Below are 15,689 nucleotides of genomic sequence, written 5' to 3'. Positions count from 1 at the left end.
ATACAAAAAATTAGTCGGGCATGGTGGCATGCGCCTGTAGTTCCAGCTACTTGGGAGGCTAAGGCAGGAGGATCACTTGAACCTGGGAGGCAGAGGTTGCAGTGAGCTGAAATTGTGCTACTGCACTCCAGCCTGGGCAAAGGAGCAAGACTGCATCCTAAAAAAAGAGAAAAGAAATGTAAATCCAGCTTTTTCTAAAGATTCCTATTTGGGAATGTTAGAATCTGGTTTCCTTGTTTTTGTAGTAGTGCTACCAAGATGTCTTCCTTATTTCTTAGGCCTGGGCAAGGTGCTGGCTTGAGTAGGGCCTTGGTTCACTGATGGTGAGGGATGTATCCAAATCTTTAGTTTGCATATTGCCTGCAAGATAGGTCTAAAGATAACATAGGCTGGGTGTGATGGCCCACATCTGTTATCTCAGCACTTTTGGAGGCCAAGGTGGGAAGATCACTTGAGGCTAGGAGTTCAAGACCAGCCTGGACAACATAGTGAGACCCTGTCTCTAAAAAAAACATTAAAAATTAGGTAGGCGGCTGGGCGCGGTGGCTCATGCCTGTAATCCTAGCACTTTGGGAGGCCGAGGTGGGCGGATCACCTGGAGTCAAGAGTTCCAGACCAGTCTGGCCAACATGGTAAAACCCTGCTCTACTCAAAATACAAAAAATTAGCTGGGGGTGGTGGCGGACACCTGTAGTCTCAGCTGCTTGGGAGGCTGAGGCAGGAGAATGGCTTGAACCCAGGAGGCAGAGGTTGCAATGAGCTGAGATTGCACCACTGCACTCCAGTCTGGGTGACAGAGCAAGACTCTGTCTCAAAAAAAATAATAATTAAAAGAAAAATTAGGCATGCCTGTAGTCCTAGCTGTTCCAGAGGCTGAGGGTGGGAGGATCTTTTGAGCCCAGGTGGTCAGTGCTGCAGTGAGCTCTGGATCCAACCACTGCACTCCAGCCTGGGCAACAGAGTGAGACTCTGTCTCAAAAAAAAAAATAAAAAATAAAAATAAATAATAATAATAATAATAAGGCTGGGCACAGTAGCTCTCACCTGTAATCCCAGCACTTTGGGAGGCCAAGGCAGGCAGATCACTTGAGGTCGGGGGAGTTCAAGACCAACCTGACCAACATGGAGAAACCCCGTCTCTACTAAAAATACAAAATTAGCCAGGCATGGTGGCACGTGCCTGTAATCCCAGCTACCGGGAGGCTGAGGCAGGAGAATCACTTGATACCAGGAGGCGGAGGATGCGGTGAGCTGAGATAGTGCCATTGCACTCCAGCCTGGGCAACAAGAGCGAAACTCCGTCTCAAAAAAAAATAAAATAAAAAATAACAAAAATAAATCAACATAAAAATACCCTAGAGCTTAGGTTAAAAAACCAAAAAACAACAACAAAAAAGTTTGTGATATATACATACAATGGAAAATTATTCAGCCAGAAAAAGGAATGAAATTTTGATACATGCTTACAACATAAATGAATCTTGAATACATTCTGCTAAGTGAAATAAGCCAGACATTTAAAATGACAAATACTGTATAATTCCACTTATGAGATACCCAGGAAAGGTAAATGTATAGAGACGGAAAGTAGACTAGAGGTTCCCAGGGGCTGGGAGGAGGGAAAATGAGGAGTCACTGTTCAGTGCTATTTAATGGGTACAAGCAGGAAAATGGCTTGAACCCCCTGAGGCAGAGGTTGCAGTGAGCCGAGATGGCGCCATTGCATTCCAGCCTGGGTGACAGAACGAGACTCCATCTTAAAAAAAAAAAAAAATTAGGCATGCCTGTAGTCCTAGTTGTTCCAGAGGCTGAGGGTGAGAGGATCTCTTTTCATTTTGGGAAGATGAAAAAGTTCTAGCTGGGCGTGGTGGCTCACACCTGTAATCCCAGCACTTTGGGAGGCTGAGGCAGGCGAATCACAAGGTCAGGAGTTCGAGACCAGCCTGGCCAACATGGTGAATCTCTGTCTCTACTAAAAATACAAAAAATGAGCCGGGTGTAGTGGCGGGCACCTGTAATCTCAGCTACTCGGGCAGCCGAGGCAGGAGAATAGCTTGAACCTGGGATGCAGAGGTTGCAGTTAGCCGAGATCACTCCAGGGCACTCCAGCCTGGGTAACAGAGCGAGACTCCGTCTCAAAAAAAAAGAAAAGTTCTAGAGATAGATGGTTGTGATGGTTATACAACAAAGTAAATGTACTTCATGCCACTGAATTGTACACTTAAAAATGGCTGAAGTAAATTTTATGTATATTTTACCACAGTTTTTATTGGTTAAGAAGTAATAAGCCAGTGGTGTGAAACCCACATTTGAGAGTTTGAGACAAGTACATACTGCATTAGGTAAAAGCCCCCTTTTATAGAAAAACTGGGTTGTGCTTTCCTGGCTGGGGCTGATGGTGAGTGTGGTTGTCATTCTCCTTGACCGTGGCCCAGAGTTCCTCCTGCTTGAGAACGTGGTGCACCACTTCAAGTACCCCTGCGTGTTGGACCTGAAGATGGGCACGCGGCAGCATGGCGATGACGCATCAGCTGAGAAGGCAGCCCGGCAGATGCGGAAATGCGAGCAGAGCACATCAGCCACGCTGGGCGTCAGGGTCTGCGGCATGCAGGTGAGTTACCTCTGCTCAGAGCCTAGGTGCTGCCACTTGCATGATTTGGGTTGTGCTCATACCTGCCTGCCATCTATGCCAAGTGTGTCCTCCTGAGCCCTTCTGTCCTTACCTGTTGACTTTGATATGGGCCTCAGGTGCAGGACCACTGTGAGAGTCTGCTGCCTCGACATTGGGACAAATAAGACTCTTGCCTGTCAACAAGATGTTCCGATGTTGGAGGAGGGCTCCAAAGCTGGGGGCAGGGAACCCATAGGCCTGGTATTGCTTTCTCTTGGTTCTGCAATGGGAAAACCCAGGGTGAATGTGGCCTGCCTGGTTCCACTTAGATAGGTGAGCAGAAAAGCTCAGGTTGGTCAAAGTCCCTTCCAGACAGTGTTTGCCCAGGGCACTGTGAGCTCTTCAGACTTCCCTGGCACTCACCCTGTCTGCCTCCTGGGGTTTCAGGTGTACCAGCTGGACACAGGGCATTACCTCTGCAGGAACAAGTACTATGGCCGTGGGCTCTCCATTGAAGGCTTCCGCAATGCCCTCTATCAATATCTGCACAATGGCCTGGACCTGCGACGTGACCTGTTTGAGCCTATCCTGAGCAAACTGCGGGGCCTGAAAGCTGTGCTGGAGCGGCAGGCCTCTTACCGCTTCTACTCCAGTTCCCTGCTTGTCATCTATGATGGCAAGGAGTGCCGGGCTGAGTCCTGCCTGGACCGCCGGTCTGAGATGCGTCTCAAGCACCTGGACATGGTGCTCCCTGAGGTGGCGTCATCCTGTGGCCCCAGCACCAGCCCCAGCAACACCAGCCCCGAGGCGGGTCCCTCCTCTCAGCCCAAGGTGGATGTCCGCATGATTGACTTTGCACACAGCACATTCAAGGGCTTCCGGGATGACCCCACCGTGCATGATGGGCCGGACAGAGGCTACGTGTTTGGCCTGGAGAACCTCATCAGCATCATGGAACAGATGCGGGACGAGAACCAGTAGGCCCTGTTCTGGGCCCCCAGAACCCCTTCCTCTCCACTGCAGGCAGGGACCATTGTTCTGAACTTGCCGTGAGGACACACAGACTTGCTTTTAAAGGGTTATATTTCTCTTTGGTGTAAACTAAAAGAAATGTTTTTAGCTGTAGCCTGGAATCCATATATATAAAGTGAAGGAGGGCAGACCACACGCCCTCTCAGCCAGGCTCCTCAGCTTTGTGGCTCTGACTGGTGTGTCCAGGCTGCCTTAGGAAGGAAGAGGTGCCCCTGGTGGGCTTGGCAGCAGGGACAGGGTGCCCTTGGACATTGGTTTCTCTTGTCTAGAACTTTGAGATCTGTGGCTGCAGGGCCCTGCTGATTGTAAGGTAAAGCCCTGGGCTGGTGCAGGGCCCCTCCATGCCCACTCTTCCCTTGTTCCCCAGAAGTAGAGGGCTCTGGGTGCCCATTTCTTGGGGGCTTTCCAGTCTTATGCTGTGGGTGTCAGCTAGCTCTTTAATAGGTGCCCTCAGGGCACCACAGGGCTGACTGCACAAAGCTGGACCCATCCTTCGGTCTGACCTTAGCATGGGGCTAGATTAATGAAGCTGGGCTGAGGCCAACTTATGGCAGAGGGCGGCGCCTGGGTTCCCCAGGCACCTGTTGGCACGTGACAGGTTGGCACCTGTCCTATTCCTGAAACAGCCAGCCTCTCTCACCAAGTTCCCTTGCCTAAGAAGGCCACTCCCTCCCACCCCACTGAAGTGGGGGATAGTCGGTGTCCTAGCAGGCCTCAGGGCCTCTGGTGGCTCTGGCCCAGACAGTATTTGCAGTTCTTGTGCTATGGGTGGGAGTCTTCTTCCTCAAGTTTCGGCAGCTGTGCTGCTGCTGGATGGGCTGCTCCTCCCGGGCTCAAGGGCTGTGGTCCGCTCAGGGTCTCATTTCCCCAGGCCAAGTTCAAGGCAGCAGCCCTTTGTGAGGCGCTCTTGGCCCTGGGCCTGGAGGGAGAACTTTAAGCTTTTTTGCTCACAGGGACGTGGTATGGGCCCTGGGTGCAGGTGCCCACATTCTGCTAATGAGAGCTTTGTCTGATCAGTCCTGGGTCCATCAGTTTGTCCATGTGTCCGGCTGCCAGCCCCTGTCCCTTGGGATCCTTCCCCTGGGGTGTAGCCTTGTTCATTAGTATATACTCATTCCTTCATGCTTTCCTCAGCAGAACACTCCCACTTCTGAGGTGAGCTTTTGCCCCGTGCCCTTCCTCCACAGGTGTTGCCTTTTTATAAAGACCTGATAGCAGAATAAATTGGTGTTTCCCTGTTGACCCAGCACCATTTCTGTGGGCCTAGAATATGGCCCTCAACCCTTAGAGTGGGGCAGTGAGGGCTTGAGGAGTGACCCTTCCTTTCTCATGGTTTTAGTCATTTTGGCTGCCAGCTCTTAATGGCACAGATCTGCTGCTTCTAACAGATGGCCAGGAGGTGACACCAATTTCAGCCATTGCCAAGGTTAGCACCCTCTCCTTTGAGCCTAGGGCCACACTGTTCATTGTCACTTTAGGCAAGTGCCTGTTTGGCTTTAAAGGTAAGCCTGCCAGCTGTAAGAAGCCTTGGTAACTGATGGACTCATTTCCTGGTCCTTAGAGATGCAGCCTCTTAAGGGCTCCTTGATGGATGCCATCTCTCCTAGCCCCCAGCCCTGGTGCCACTGGTGGGCAGGTTCCCATTCTTTGGGGCTGGGAGGGACAGCTTGCCTGTTTCTGGTCACAAATTACGGTCTTCTCTCCTGTACCATTCTGTGGCTTCAGCCATGGGGGCAGTAGCCCTTCATTAGTGTAGATAGTCATTCCCTGGTAAGGTGGAGGGTAAGACATAGGGTCTGGAACTGTTTGGGACCTTTTGGGGATGTCCTGTGCCTCCCAGATTCCTAGATTCTGGGAGGAGAGGCTGCCGCATTCTGCTGCTCCTCACAGCGAGCAAAGCTGCACCCACTTACATTCAGTATTTTCCTGGCACTACAAAGAGTGGGAAGGCCTGGGATTTGCTGCTGCTCCCTTAGAGCAGGGCCCCTCTTTTCAGCACTTTGGACACCTGGAGACCCAGCCCTGTTATTTAATGGTAGTGGGCAAGTGTGTGTGCATACTGTCTGCCACTGCTTTCTCCCTGCCCCATGCCAGAGAGCCCTGTCCCTGCCAGGCCCAGCCTTCTTAGCCCCAACTTGGGACCAAAGTGCAACATGGGATCATGGGTTGGGGTGCTCAGGTGAGCCCTCTCTATAGTGCTTCCCTGGGCCAAGCTGACACCAGCCCCTGAGGGTGGGGTGGGACGGGTGGTGCTTAAAAGAGGAAGGGGACCAGTGTAGCAACTTGCCAGGGACCCCACCCCTCCCTCTCTGGGCCTGTGCAATGGGCATGGGGATTCCCATCAAGGGGCCTGGCACCTGTGCTAGTTACGTAGCCGCTGCTCACGCGCTCACTCCTGACCACATGCACGTTCCCTAGATGCAGACTGCTTTGAACTTTAAAGCTGTACAATTTGGTTATGTTTGTGCTGACTTAAAATATATTTTAATGAGGAAAAAATAATGGAGAACCCTGGGAAGGACCTGGTTCTTTTGCTTCCCGGGGAACTGTAAGCCCTCGCGTTCTGGGAATCGCTCTCTGCTGCTCTTTCCTGGAAGCTAAGCCTGTCTCCACCGCCCGAGGCCTGCGCCGGTGGCTCCCGCCGCAGTTGCGTTTGCTTTGGACCTTGCGTGCGGGGGAGGGGGTGCTCGGTCCGAGCCCGCTCCTTTCTGTACACCTAGCGCTGCCCGCCCCGCTTGTGTCCGAGGTCGTGTATGTCAAAAATAAAGCCGCTAGAAACGGAGGCGAGTCTGTCTTTGTGAAAATCCCGTGGCCCGCGAGCCTTCCCTGGTCACCCTTCCTCGGGGCGAGGCCGGGGCTGTGGGGCGAGGCCGGGGCCGTGGGGCGGGGCCGGCGGCTGCTGGACCGCGGCGAAGCAGGGAACAAGGCCTCGCCCTTGGCGCCAGTTCCGCCTTTGGATCCGCCAATGGCCAGCTGACCCGCGGGTCCCGGCCCGGGTCTCCATGGCAGCCCGGCGTACTCGGGCGCTCATTGGCTATGTCTGTCGCAGCGCTGCGCCCCAACGTTCCGACGCCGGCGGCCGTGCCACGTACGCGGCAGCCGATTGGCCCGCGGTGGTCGCGTCACTGCCCGCGCCGGGTCCGGCCTGAGTTCGGGGCCAGCAGCCGTCTACCCGGTGTCGCGTTCTGGGTTGTGGCGGCCCTGGATCCGGCGTCAGGGCGACCGGGCGGACGAGGTGGAGCCAGAGTCTGTCAGGCGGGTTGCTGAAGGGCGCGGGGCCGGGCACGGCGTTGGGAGTGCGCGGCAGGGACCGGCCAGGCGGGCTGCAGGCACCTCAGAGCCCGGGACACCCCCTCAACGTCCGCAGGCGCGATGAAGGCACTGATCTTAGTGGGGGGCTATGGGACGCGGCTACGGCCGCTGACGCTGAGCACCCCGAAGCCACTGGTGGACTTCTGCAATAAGCCCATCTTGCTGCACCAAGTGGAGGCGCTAGCCGCGGTAAGACCCTGGGTCGGGATCAGAGTCGCGTTCGGATCTGGCGGGACTAGGGATGGCCAGCGACTAGGGGTCAGGGGCTCCCGTACCTTCTGACTGAGCCCGCCCGTCGGCCTGCGTTCTGACAGGCAGGCGTGGACCACGTGATCCTGGCCGTGAGCTACATGTCGCAGGTGCTGGAGAAGGAAATGAAGGCACAGGAGCAGAGGGTGAGGCACAGACTCTTGGCCCTTATTCTCGGTCCCCGCCCAACTTCCCATCCTGGTAGAACCTGACTGGGGGGGCCTCTTCCTTCCAGCTGGGAATCCGAATCTCCATGTCCCATGAAGAGGAGCCTTTGGGGACAGGTCAGTAGAGGCAGAAAGGTCCCTTGGGGGAGGGTTTAAGGCCAGGAAAAGGGTAAGACCCAGCCTGAACTGGGCCTGCTGAGCCTGAATCCAGGGACTCAGACCTCCAGCAAGGTGGTGACCTGTCCCCTTCCCCCAGCTGGGCCCCTGGCGCTGGCCCGTGACCTACTCTCTGAGACTGCAGACCCTTTCTTCGTCCTCAACAGTGACGTGATCTGCGATTTCCCCTTCCAAGCCATGGTGCAGTTCCACCGGCACCATGGCCAGGAGGGCTCCATCCTGGTAAGGCGCCAGGTCTTCTTTCTCTTGACACTTTCACCCTCCATGCCCAGCCTCCCATGCCCCCTAGCCTTCATCTGCCTTCGGATGTTATGGATACAGAGCTGTGCAGTATGTATCTTTAAGCACTTGGGGCAGAGTCTCTTGAGATCTGGAACGGCATGTGTATCAAGGCTTAGGAACACTGAACTAGGTCCGAGGTCCCCTTCCTTGCATTCAGGTGACCAAGGTGGAGGAACCCTCCAAGTACGGTGTGGTGGTGTGTGAGGCTGACACAGGCCGCATTCACCGGTTCGTGGAGAAGCCACAGGTGTTTGTGTCCAATAAGATCAACGCAGGCATGTACATCCTGAGCCCTGCAGTGCTGCGGCGCATCCAGGTGTGTAGGAGACAGCTGTTGGTGGGCTGGGGTGGGGCAGGCCATCACCGCCATGACCCTGCTCACAAGCTGCCCACTCCCACAGCTGCAGCCTACGTCCATTGAGAAGGAGGTCTTCCCCATTATGGCCAAGGAGGGGCAGCTATATGCCATGGAGTTGCAGGGTGAGGCAAGGAGGCCACAGGGTGGGGGTGGTCTGTGGCTGGGCTGAGGCCCCTGATGCATCCCTCCCTACAGGCTTCTGGATGGACATTGGGCAGCCCAAGGACTTCCTCACTGGCATGTGCCTCTTCCTGCAGTCACTGAGGCAGAAGCAGCCTGAGCGGCTGTGCTCAGGCCCTGGCATTGTGGGCAACGTGCTGGTGGTGAGGCCCTTGCCCAGCCCATCATTAACCCCCTCAGTCTTGGGAGACAAGTGGCCCACTTGTATTTTTCCCACCGCTCTCAGGACCCAAGTGCCCGCATCGGCCAGAACTGCAGCATTGGCCCCAATGTGAGCCTGGGACCTGGCGTGGTGGTCGAAGATGGTGTGTGTATCCGGCGGTGCACGGTGCTGCGGGATGCCCGGATCCGTTCCCATTCCTGGCTTGAGTCCTGCATTGTGGGCTGGCGCTGCCGCGTGGGTCAGTGGGTAAGCCTGTGGGCTGGGCCGGGTGGGGAGAGGGGCGGGGAGTGTGCCTGCCTCTCTGACAAGGCCTATCCTCTCCTGGAGGTACGCATGGAGAACGTGACAGTGCTGGGTGAGGACGTCATAGTTAATGATGAGCTCTACCTCAACGGAGCCAGCGTGCTGCCCCACAAGTCTATTGGCGAGTCAGTGCCAGAGCCTCGTATCATCATGTGAGGGGATGCAGTGGGGCTGGCCGAGCCCCGGTTTTCCCATCAGCAAGGGGAGTGCTGGCCTGACACATCAGAAGACCCTGGACTTGACTTGTCATTATTTGTCTGGGGGGCACTGGGTGAAGCTGAAGCTGTTGGACACCTGCCTTCTCATGTGGACATCATCTGGCAGGATCCCTGCTGGGCACACCCCACAAACCCCACTCCCTCAAGAAGGGCCAGGGCCAGGGCTGTATGGAATAATAATTTAATGCTCACTGTGGCCCTGACTGAAAGTCAAGCTCAGGCACAATTAGGGCCATGGCTGGGCTCCCACCAATGAGGATACAGGCAGGCAAGGAGGTTGGATGTGGTGGTGTGGGATACAGGAGAAGGGCAAAGGGAGCTCATAAATAGGGTCCAGCCTGGCTCTGGGTTCAAAGGTGGAGGTTCCAGGATGGCGCAGGCTGTGAGGGCTAGGCAGCTGAGGAGGTAGTACTCGTATTGGCTCCCTTCTCCCAGTCCTCTACAGACACGATGGTGGCTTTGCAGAAGAAGCAGTCCTTGTTGTTCATCAGGTGCTGGTTGATACAGGCTCTACAACAGGGGAGGGGATGAGGACTGCCCTGCATGTACCTACTGCTCTCCCCACCACCAAGCTGTGGGGCCCACTTACTTGCAGGACTTGTGGCCACAGGGCTGGAACACAGCAGAGATGGGGTGGGCATAGCAGATGGGGCAGAGGTCCTCCTCACTGGTGGGCTGCAGGGAGGAGAGTGAAGGGTGGGCTGGAGTTGGATGCCTGGCTATGTGGATGTCCGTTGTGCCTGTGTAGGAGTGCACACATATTCAAGTGGCATGGACCTGTGCACCGTGGTCCCACTCACCAGGGAGGCAGCTGCTGCCTGGGCAGATGCAGAGGTCAGGTGCGCCAGCATCTGTTCCACTTGGGCCAGCTCATCGGCACTGATATAATCCACATCTGGGGAGTGGTAGGTAGTGTCAAGTCAGAGGTAGCTGAGGATGTGATGCCTCTTGAATATTCCCAGCCTAGGACTTTGCTGTTCTTAAGGCTCCTGACCCGACCCAGCCCCAGATTTCCCTGACCTGCCCCACCAGCCCACTCACAGCTCTGCAGGGAGAAGCGCTTCCGGTCAGGGGCTGGCAGAGCAGTGCCAGGTGCTGGGGGCTCTGGCTGTCCCAGGAGATAGCATATTGAGCGTAGCTGGAAGCAGGGATCTGCCAGGAGCACTGATGTGGCTTGCTCTCTCCTAGGTAGGGGAGGGTGCAAGGGCAGTCAGAAGGCTTGGGGCCTGGCTAAAAGTAGTCTCTATCGGGATTGCCAATGAGGAGTGCCATGGCTCGTACATGATCACCCCCCACCCCCGCATCCTTTCCGTCTCCCTGCTTCCCAAACCCCAAGTCCTGTATTCTAGTAAGGTGCCACACAGCCTGTTTTTTTTTTTTTTTTTCTTGAGACGAGTCTCGCTCTGTTGCCCAGGCTGGAGTGCGATGGCACGATCTCGGCTCACTGCAACCTCCACCTCCCGGGTTCAAGTGATTCTCCTGCTTTAGCCTCCCGAGTAGCTGGAATTGCAGACGCCCACCACCACGCCTGGCTAATTGTTGTATTTTTAGTAGAGACAGGGTTTCACCAGGTTGGCCAGGCTGGTCTCGAATTCCTGACCTCAGGTGATCCACCTGCCTTGGCTTCGCAAAGTGCTGGGATTACAGGCGTGAGCCACCGCGCCCGGCCTGGTGTACCACTTTAAGAAGGCTCAGGCGAACCACTTTAAGATAGTGAGAGTCCGCCTGCCCCATAATATATCAGTCCTTCAAAGTCACTTCAAATAAACACTAACAGCAGCTTGGAGACATTCTTCCAGACTCCCCCTTTTACTCCCCGAGGAAAAAGGAGCGGCGGAGAGCTGCCAGCCAAAGGCCGACGGGGACTTTGGGGTTGGCCTTGCTCCCCATCTGGCGGTCATGCGGGGCCATTGGGCACAAGGGGATGCAGCCGCCCCGCCTCCTCAAACGGGAACCAATAGGAGCCCGGGCCCCGCCCCTGGGGGGAGTATTTAGGAGCCGATCAGGAACTCGCTTGGAGAGGGCTAGCGAAGCCGAAGGGAGCGCGGATAAGAGTGCGGCACCGCCTCACAACCTGGGAACCGGAGAGTAGGGGCCGTCGGCCGGCAAGAACCCGCCGTGCCTCCTCGGCAAGGGCCATCCGGTGCCACCCATGTCGCACTAGAGCAGAAGAGGGTGAGTCCTGGAACTGCGACCTGCACAGAGCTGTTCTGTACTGTCCCTGGTGGTCGCCGCCATGACCTGGTTGGTGCTGCTGGGGGCACTGCTCTGCATGCTGCGCGTTGGGTTAGGCACCCCGGACTCCGAGGGTTTCCCGCCCCGTGCGCTCCACAACTGCCCCTACAAATGTATCTGCGCTGCCGACCTGCTAAGCTGCACTGGCCTAGGGCTGCAGGACGTGCCAGCCGAGTTACCTGCCGCTACTGCGGACCTCGACCTGAGCCACAACGCGCTCCAGCGCCTGCGCCCCGGCTGGTTGGCGCCCCTCTTCCAGCTGCGCGCCCTGCACCTAGACCACAACGAACTAGATGCGCTGGGTCGCGGCGTCTTCGCCAACGCCAGCGGCCTGAGGCTGCTCGATCTATCATCTAACACGTTGCGGGCGCTTGGCCGCCACGACCTCGACGGGCTGGGGGCGCTGGAGAAGCTGCTTCTGTTCAATAACCGCTTGGTGCACTTGGACGAGCATGCCTTCCACGGCCTGCGCGCGCTCAGCCATCTCTACCTGGGCTGCAACGAACTCGCCTCGTTCTCTTTCGACCACCTGCACGGTCTGAGCGCCACCCACCTGCTTACTCTGGACCTCTCCTCCAACCGGCTGGGACACATCTCCGTACCTGAGCTGGCCGCGCTGCCGGCCTTCCTCAAGAACGGCCTCTACTTGCACAACAACCCCTTGCCTTGCGACTGCCGCCTCTACCACCTGCTACAGCGCTGGCACCAGCGGGGCCTGAGCGCCGTGCGCGACTTTGCGCGCGAGTACGTATGCTTGGCCTTCAAGGTACCCGCGTCCCGCGTGCGCTTCTTCCAGCACAGCCGCGTCTTTGAGAACTGCTCGTTGGCCCCAGCTCTTGGCCTAGAGCGGCCGGAAGAGCACCTGTACGCGCTGGTGGGTCGGTCCCTGAGGCTTTACTGCAACACCAGCGTCCCGGCCATGCGCATTGCCTGGGTTTCGCCGCAGCAGGAGCTTCTCAGGGCGCCAGGATCCCGCGATGGCAGCATCGCGGTGCTGGCCGACGGCAGCTTGGCCATAGGCAACGTACAGGAGCAGCATGCGGGACTCTTCGTGTGCCTGGCCACTGGGTCCCGCCTGCACCACAACCAGACGCACGAGTACAACGTGAGCGTGCACTTTCCGCGCCCAGAGCCCGAGGCTTTCAACACAGGCTTCACCACACTGCTGGGCTGTGCCGTGGGCCTTGTGCTCGTGCTGCTCTACCTGTTCGCCCCACCCTGCCGCTGCTGCCGCCGTGCCTGCCGCTGCCGCCGCTGGCCCCAAACACCCAGCCCGCTCCAAGAGCTGAGAGCACAGTCCTCAGTACTCAGCACCACACCGCCAGACGCACCCAGCCGCAAGGCCAGCGTCCACAAGCACGTAGTCTTTCTGGAGCCAGGCCGGAGGGGCCTCAATGGCCGCGTGCAGCTGGCAGTAGCTGAGGAATTCGATCTCTACAACCCTGGAGGCCTGCAGCTGAAGGCTGGCTCTGAGTCCGCTAGCTCCATAGGCTCCGAGGGTCCCATGACGACCTAGACTGCCCAGGGCTCCCCCACCCAGGCCCCCACCCTCTTGCTGCTCGCCCTGCTCCCTGCTTCGGTCCAGAGAACTGGCAGATACTGGTGGGAAGCACTGTGCCTGGCCCCCCAGCTTCCTGTATGGGCCTCGAAACACAATGGGCCTTCTCGCTCCCTGGTAGAGACAGGGGCTGTGGTCCCCAACCTGCCTTCTGCTCTGCCCCTGCACAGGACCCAAAGGCCCCAGGCCCTGCAAGGTGTGCTAGTTCCTGCTTTCCCGCGGACTTCCTAGTGCCCAAATGCCCTGTGAGGCTGAGAGACCCCGGCCCCTGTGGCTTTCAACACACCACAGCTGTGGAAGTGGCTGTGTTCTTCTACAGCCTGTGGAAGAACCCCTGTAGCAGAGCCTCCTGTCCACCCTCAGGGGCCGAGGCAGCTCTCGAGGAGTGGTGCTGAAGAGCTGACGCAGGGCCACCTCCCCTTCCCAAGGGGGTGGGAGGGAGTGGGCCCACAGGGAAAAGAAGGCGGCTCTGAAGGAAGATCTCGCCCACACCCCAGGACAGAAAGAGGAAACAAGCCCGCCCTCTGGTGAAATGGGACTCCCTCCATCCACCAACACCCAACCTCCTGAAAGCTTCACAACTTCACGCAGAGTCCGGTGGGCAGGCACCAGGCAGGAAAGGCTCCTCAAGAGGTTCCTGGTGGTCTGGCCTAAGCCCCAGCCAGAGGCCCTGCTCTCTCTGGCCTGGGGCATCCACCCGTTGTTCTGAAGGCAGAGCCCATTCTGTGGGCTCACAAGACACAGTGAAGGGGATCATGGCCTGCACCCCTGCTTTTCAGCAGTAAAAAGCCCGAAAAGCCTGGCGAGTATGGCCGAGCTGGGAGGGCCGAGCCGGAACTCCATGTCCCTCGAGAGCAGGAGCCTCTTAAGGGCTGGCACTGGTCTCAGCCTAATGGCTGAGGCGGTACCCTGGCTTCACATGCATCTCACTGCTCCCACTGCAGGGGGGCAGGGAAGGGGGGTCTGGGAGCCGTTCATGTGTGGGGGCCGAGCTGGGGGCCCCCATGGCCATCCTGGACCCCGCTGCTCCAGAGTTTAATAAAGGTAGCACATGCTTATTGCTAGAGCCTTTGCAGACAATGGCGGTCCTCCGTGTGTTCAGCTCTCCCGGCGGCCTGGCCCTGTCCACCACAGGACGGCACACCCTCCGGAGTCCTGCCTCCCATGCCTGGCCTGAGGCATGGCCACAAGCCAGTGGCTCTGTGGGCCAGGGCCACCTGTCCTGCTGGGGTCCCAGATTCTCCTACTTAGAGCAGCTCCGTCTGCCCCCTATTTAGGCCATTCACACCTCACCACCTTCCCTCTGCCTCAAAACCTGATGCTGAGGTCCATTTTCCAGATGAGGAAACTGAAGTACCAGGAGGCCCTGTCCAGCCCCTCCTCACCAGACACACCCAGCTCCCACAGGGGCCCACGGTCCCCAACACTCACTCTGAGGCTGGGCCACGCACCAGGAGCTGCACCAGGATGCCCGTCACTGCCACCAGAATGGGATAGTGGTCCACGCTCTCTAGGCCTGAGGGGAAGGGGAGGAAAGAGATGAGCCACCCACATGCTCCTGCTTCAAGGGCTCCGGGCCTGCCCACTGCCCTCCCTACAGAAGGGTGAGCCGAGACTGCAGAGCACCAAGTCTGGCTGTCCGGGGGCAGAATGTGGAATCAGGCCTCACTGTTCCTAGCAGAGGAACCGAGGCCTGTAGTGTGTTGGGGTGCGGGGCATCTAGGTCCTCACCAGGCAGCCGTAGGGTGACCACACGATCAAACAGGTTCCTCTCAGCTGTCACCCGGTTCAGCACCTGGTTTAGCAGCTGTGAGGGGAGCAGGAGTCCATTGGTGGATGGGGAGCGTCATCAATGGGGCATCCCCAGGGTCCCACCCTTGTTGCCCAGATGGCCACACCTGTGCAAGACGCCGCAGCAGCATCTCAGAGGTAGGCCGGGTCCAGTCAAGGAATATCTCAGGCACCAGTGTGATAGTCATCTCCAAGACACGCAGCAGGCTGACCGAGAGGTCAAAGCAGGTGGCACATACCTTGAGCTGCCGGCTGTCCACAAAGTTCCGCTCCAGGCGCTCAGCAGCCTGCTGGATCTGAGCCACCAACACGTGGGCATGCAGTGGTCAGCACCTGGCTCTAGCCCAGGACCAGGCCTCATCCCTTGCACCACCCTAACCCACGAGGCCCCACCACAGCCCACCTCTTGGATCATGCCAATGAATTCAGAGAAGGCCCAGTTGAGCTGATTGAGGACGCTGTTGAGGAAGCTGGGTGCCACATCAGGACCCTGCTGTAGGAGGTCCGCCATGTGCTGCTGCAGCAGGGTGGAGGGGCAGGGCTCTGCAGGGGGACAGGAGGCGGCATCATCAGGGACTCCACTGCAGTGGCCTCTGCCTGTTTGCCTCTGTCCTCGTCCATTGAGGCTTTGGTATAAGGACAGAAAGATGGCTCCCTAGGAATGCTCAGGTCATGAAAGCAGGGGACAGGGGACAGCTGCCTTGGAGTTAGTTGGGACAGAATCTGTCCCCTCCTTCTACTAGGCAAGCCCCAGGCTGCAGCTGTGTCCAGCCCTGACACCACACCATCCACTCCAGGTCTAGAGCAGCCACACAGCCACAGCCTGACCCTCAGCAAGTTCTGGGTCGCACACCCTTCAGATAGGGTCAGACCTAAACAGGGCGGCTTAGATGCTTCCCCACCGGCACCAAGGCCAGCTCCTCCAAGAGCCTACTCTAAGCCCTGCTGCAAACCTGCTGTCCTCTACTGTCCTCTGCTGCCCTTGGCCTGGCCTTGGCATATGGCCGAGGTCGTGGGCACCAAGTCTGGGCTGGCAGGCAGCAGTAACCAGAG

The 15,689-nt window shown here is 57.6% G+C and overlaps 4 protein-coding genes across 11 annotated transcripts in view; 3 read left to right on the top strand and 1 right to left on the bottom strand.

The window, feature by feature from the left end:
* IP6K1 (inositol hexakisphosphate kinase 1) overlaps positions 1-6,425 on the top strand; it is a 62,220-nt gene extending 55,795 nt beyond the window's left edge. For both annotated transcript variants that reach the window (XM_001166017.8, XM_016941112.4), the window contains exons 5-6: positions 2,436-2,611; positions 3,059-6,425. In XM_001166017.8, coding sequence (XP_001166017.2) covers positions 2,436-2,611; positions 3,059-3,592 — 710 coding nt within the window. In that variant the 3' untranslated portion in view covers positions 3,593-6,425. The remainder of the gene's footprint in view (positions 1-2,435; positions 2,612-3,058) is intronic.
* Positions 6,426-6,700: 275 nt separating this feature from the next.
* On the top strand, positions 6,701-10,845 carry GMPPB (GDP-mannose pyrophosphorylase B). 3 transcript variants are annotated; one of them, XM_516466.9, is made up of 9 exons: positions 6,701-7,144; positions 7,270-7,350; positions 7,440-7,488; positions 7,628-7,770; positions 7,988-8,146; positions 8,232-8,310; positions 8,384-8,511; positions 8,595-8,777; positions 8,859-10,845. In XM_516466.9, exons 1-9 carry the CDS (start codon positions 7,016-7,018, stop codon positions 8,988-8,990), a joined length of 1,083 nt encoding a protein of 360 aa, XP_516466.1. In that variant the 5' UTR covers positions 6,701-7,015; the 3' UTR covers positions 8,991-10,845. The 3 variants fall into 3 exon arrangements, with proteins under 3 accessions (XP_516466.1, XP_009443776.1, XP_009443777.1); XM_009445501.5 differs by having other exon boundaries at positions 6,727-7,144; positions 8,595-9,248; XM_009445502.5 differs by lacking the exons at positions 8,232-8,310; positions 8,384-8,511 and having other exon boundaries at positions 6,732-7,144; positions 8,859-9,248.
* Positions 9,218-15,689, bottom strand: part of RNF123 (ring finger protein 123) — a 32,160-nt gene continuing 25,688 nt past the window's right edge. For 3 of the 5 annotated variants that reach the window (XM_016941102.4, XM_016941100.4, XM_016941101.4), the window contains exons 32-39: positions 15,040-15,179; positions 14,744-14,932; positions 14,577-14,652; positions 14,277-14,361; positions 10,094-10,236; positions 9,853-9,947; positions 9,642-9,727; positions 9,218-9,562 (exon numbers count right to left, since the gene is read on the bottom strand). In XM_016941102.4, coding sequence (XP_016796591.2) covers positions 9,442-9,562; positions 9,642-9,727; positions 9,853-9,947; positions 10,094-10,236; positions 14,277-14,361; positions 14,577-14,652; positions 14,744-14,932; positions 15,040-15,179 — 935 coding nt within the window. In that variant the 3' untranslated portion in view covers positions 9,218-9,441. Of the gene's footprint in view, positions 9,563-9,641; positions 9,793-9,852; positions 9,948-10,093; positions 10,237-14,276; positions 14,362-14,576; positions 14,653-14,743; positions 14,933-15,039; positions 15,180-15,689 lie in introns of all 5 variants that reach the window. The other 2 variants (XM_016941104.4, XM_054681874.2) reach the window with 1 other exon arrangement.
* On the top strand, positions 10,983-13,925 carry AMIGO3 (adhesion molecule with Ig like domain 3). The gene has a single exon (XM_009445503.5). It carries the CDS (start codon positions 11,289-11,291, stop codon positions 12,801-12,803), a length of 1,515 nt encoding a protein of 504 aa, XP_009443778.2. The 5' UTR covers positions 10,983-11,288; the 3' UTR covers positions 12,804-13,925.

The sequence above is a fragment of the Pan troglodytes genome, chromosome 2 (assembly GCF_028858775.2).
Source record: "Pan troglodytes isolate AG18354 chromosome 2, NHGRI_mPanTro3-v2.0_pri, whole genome shotgun sequence".
Lineage (NCBI taxonomy): Eukaryota > Metazoa > Chordata > Mammalia > Primates > Hominidae > Pan > Pan troglodytes.
Note: the sequence above shows the minus strand (reverse complement) of the source record. Positions and strands in the feature narration are given on the sequence as shown.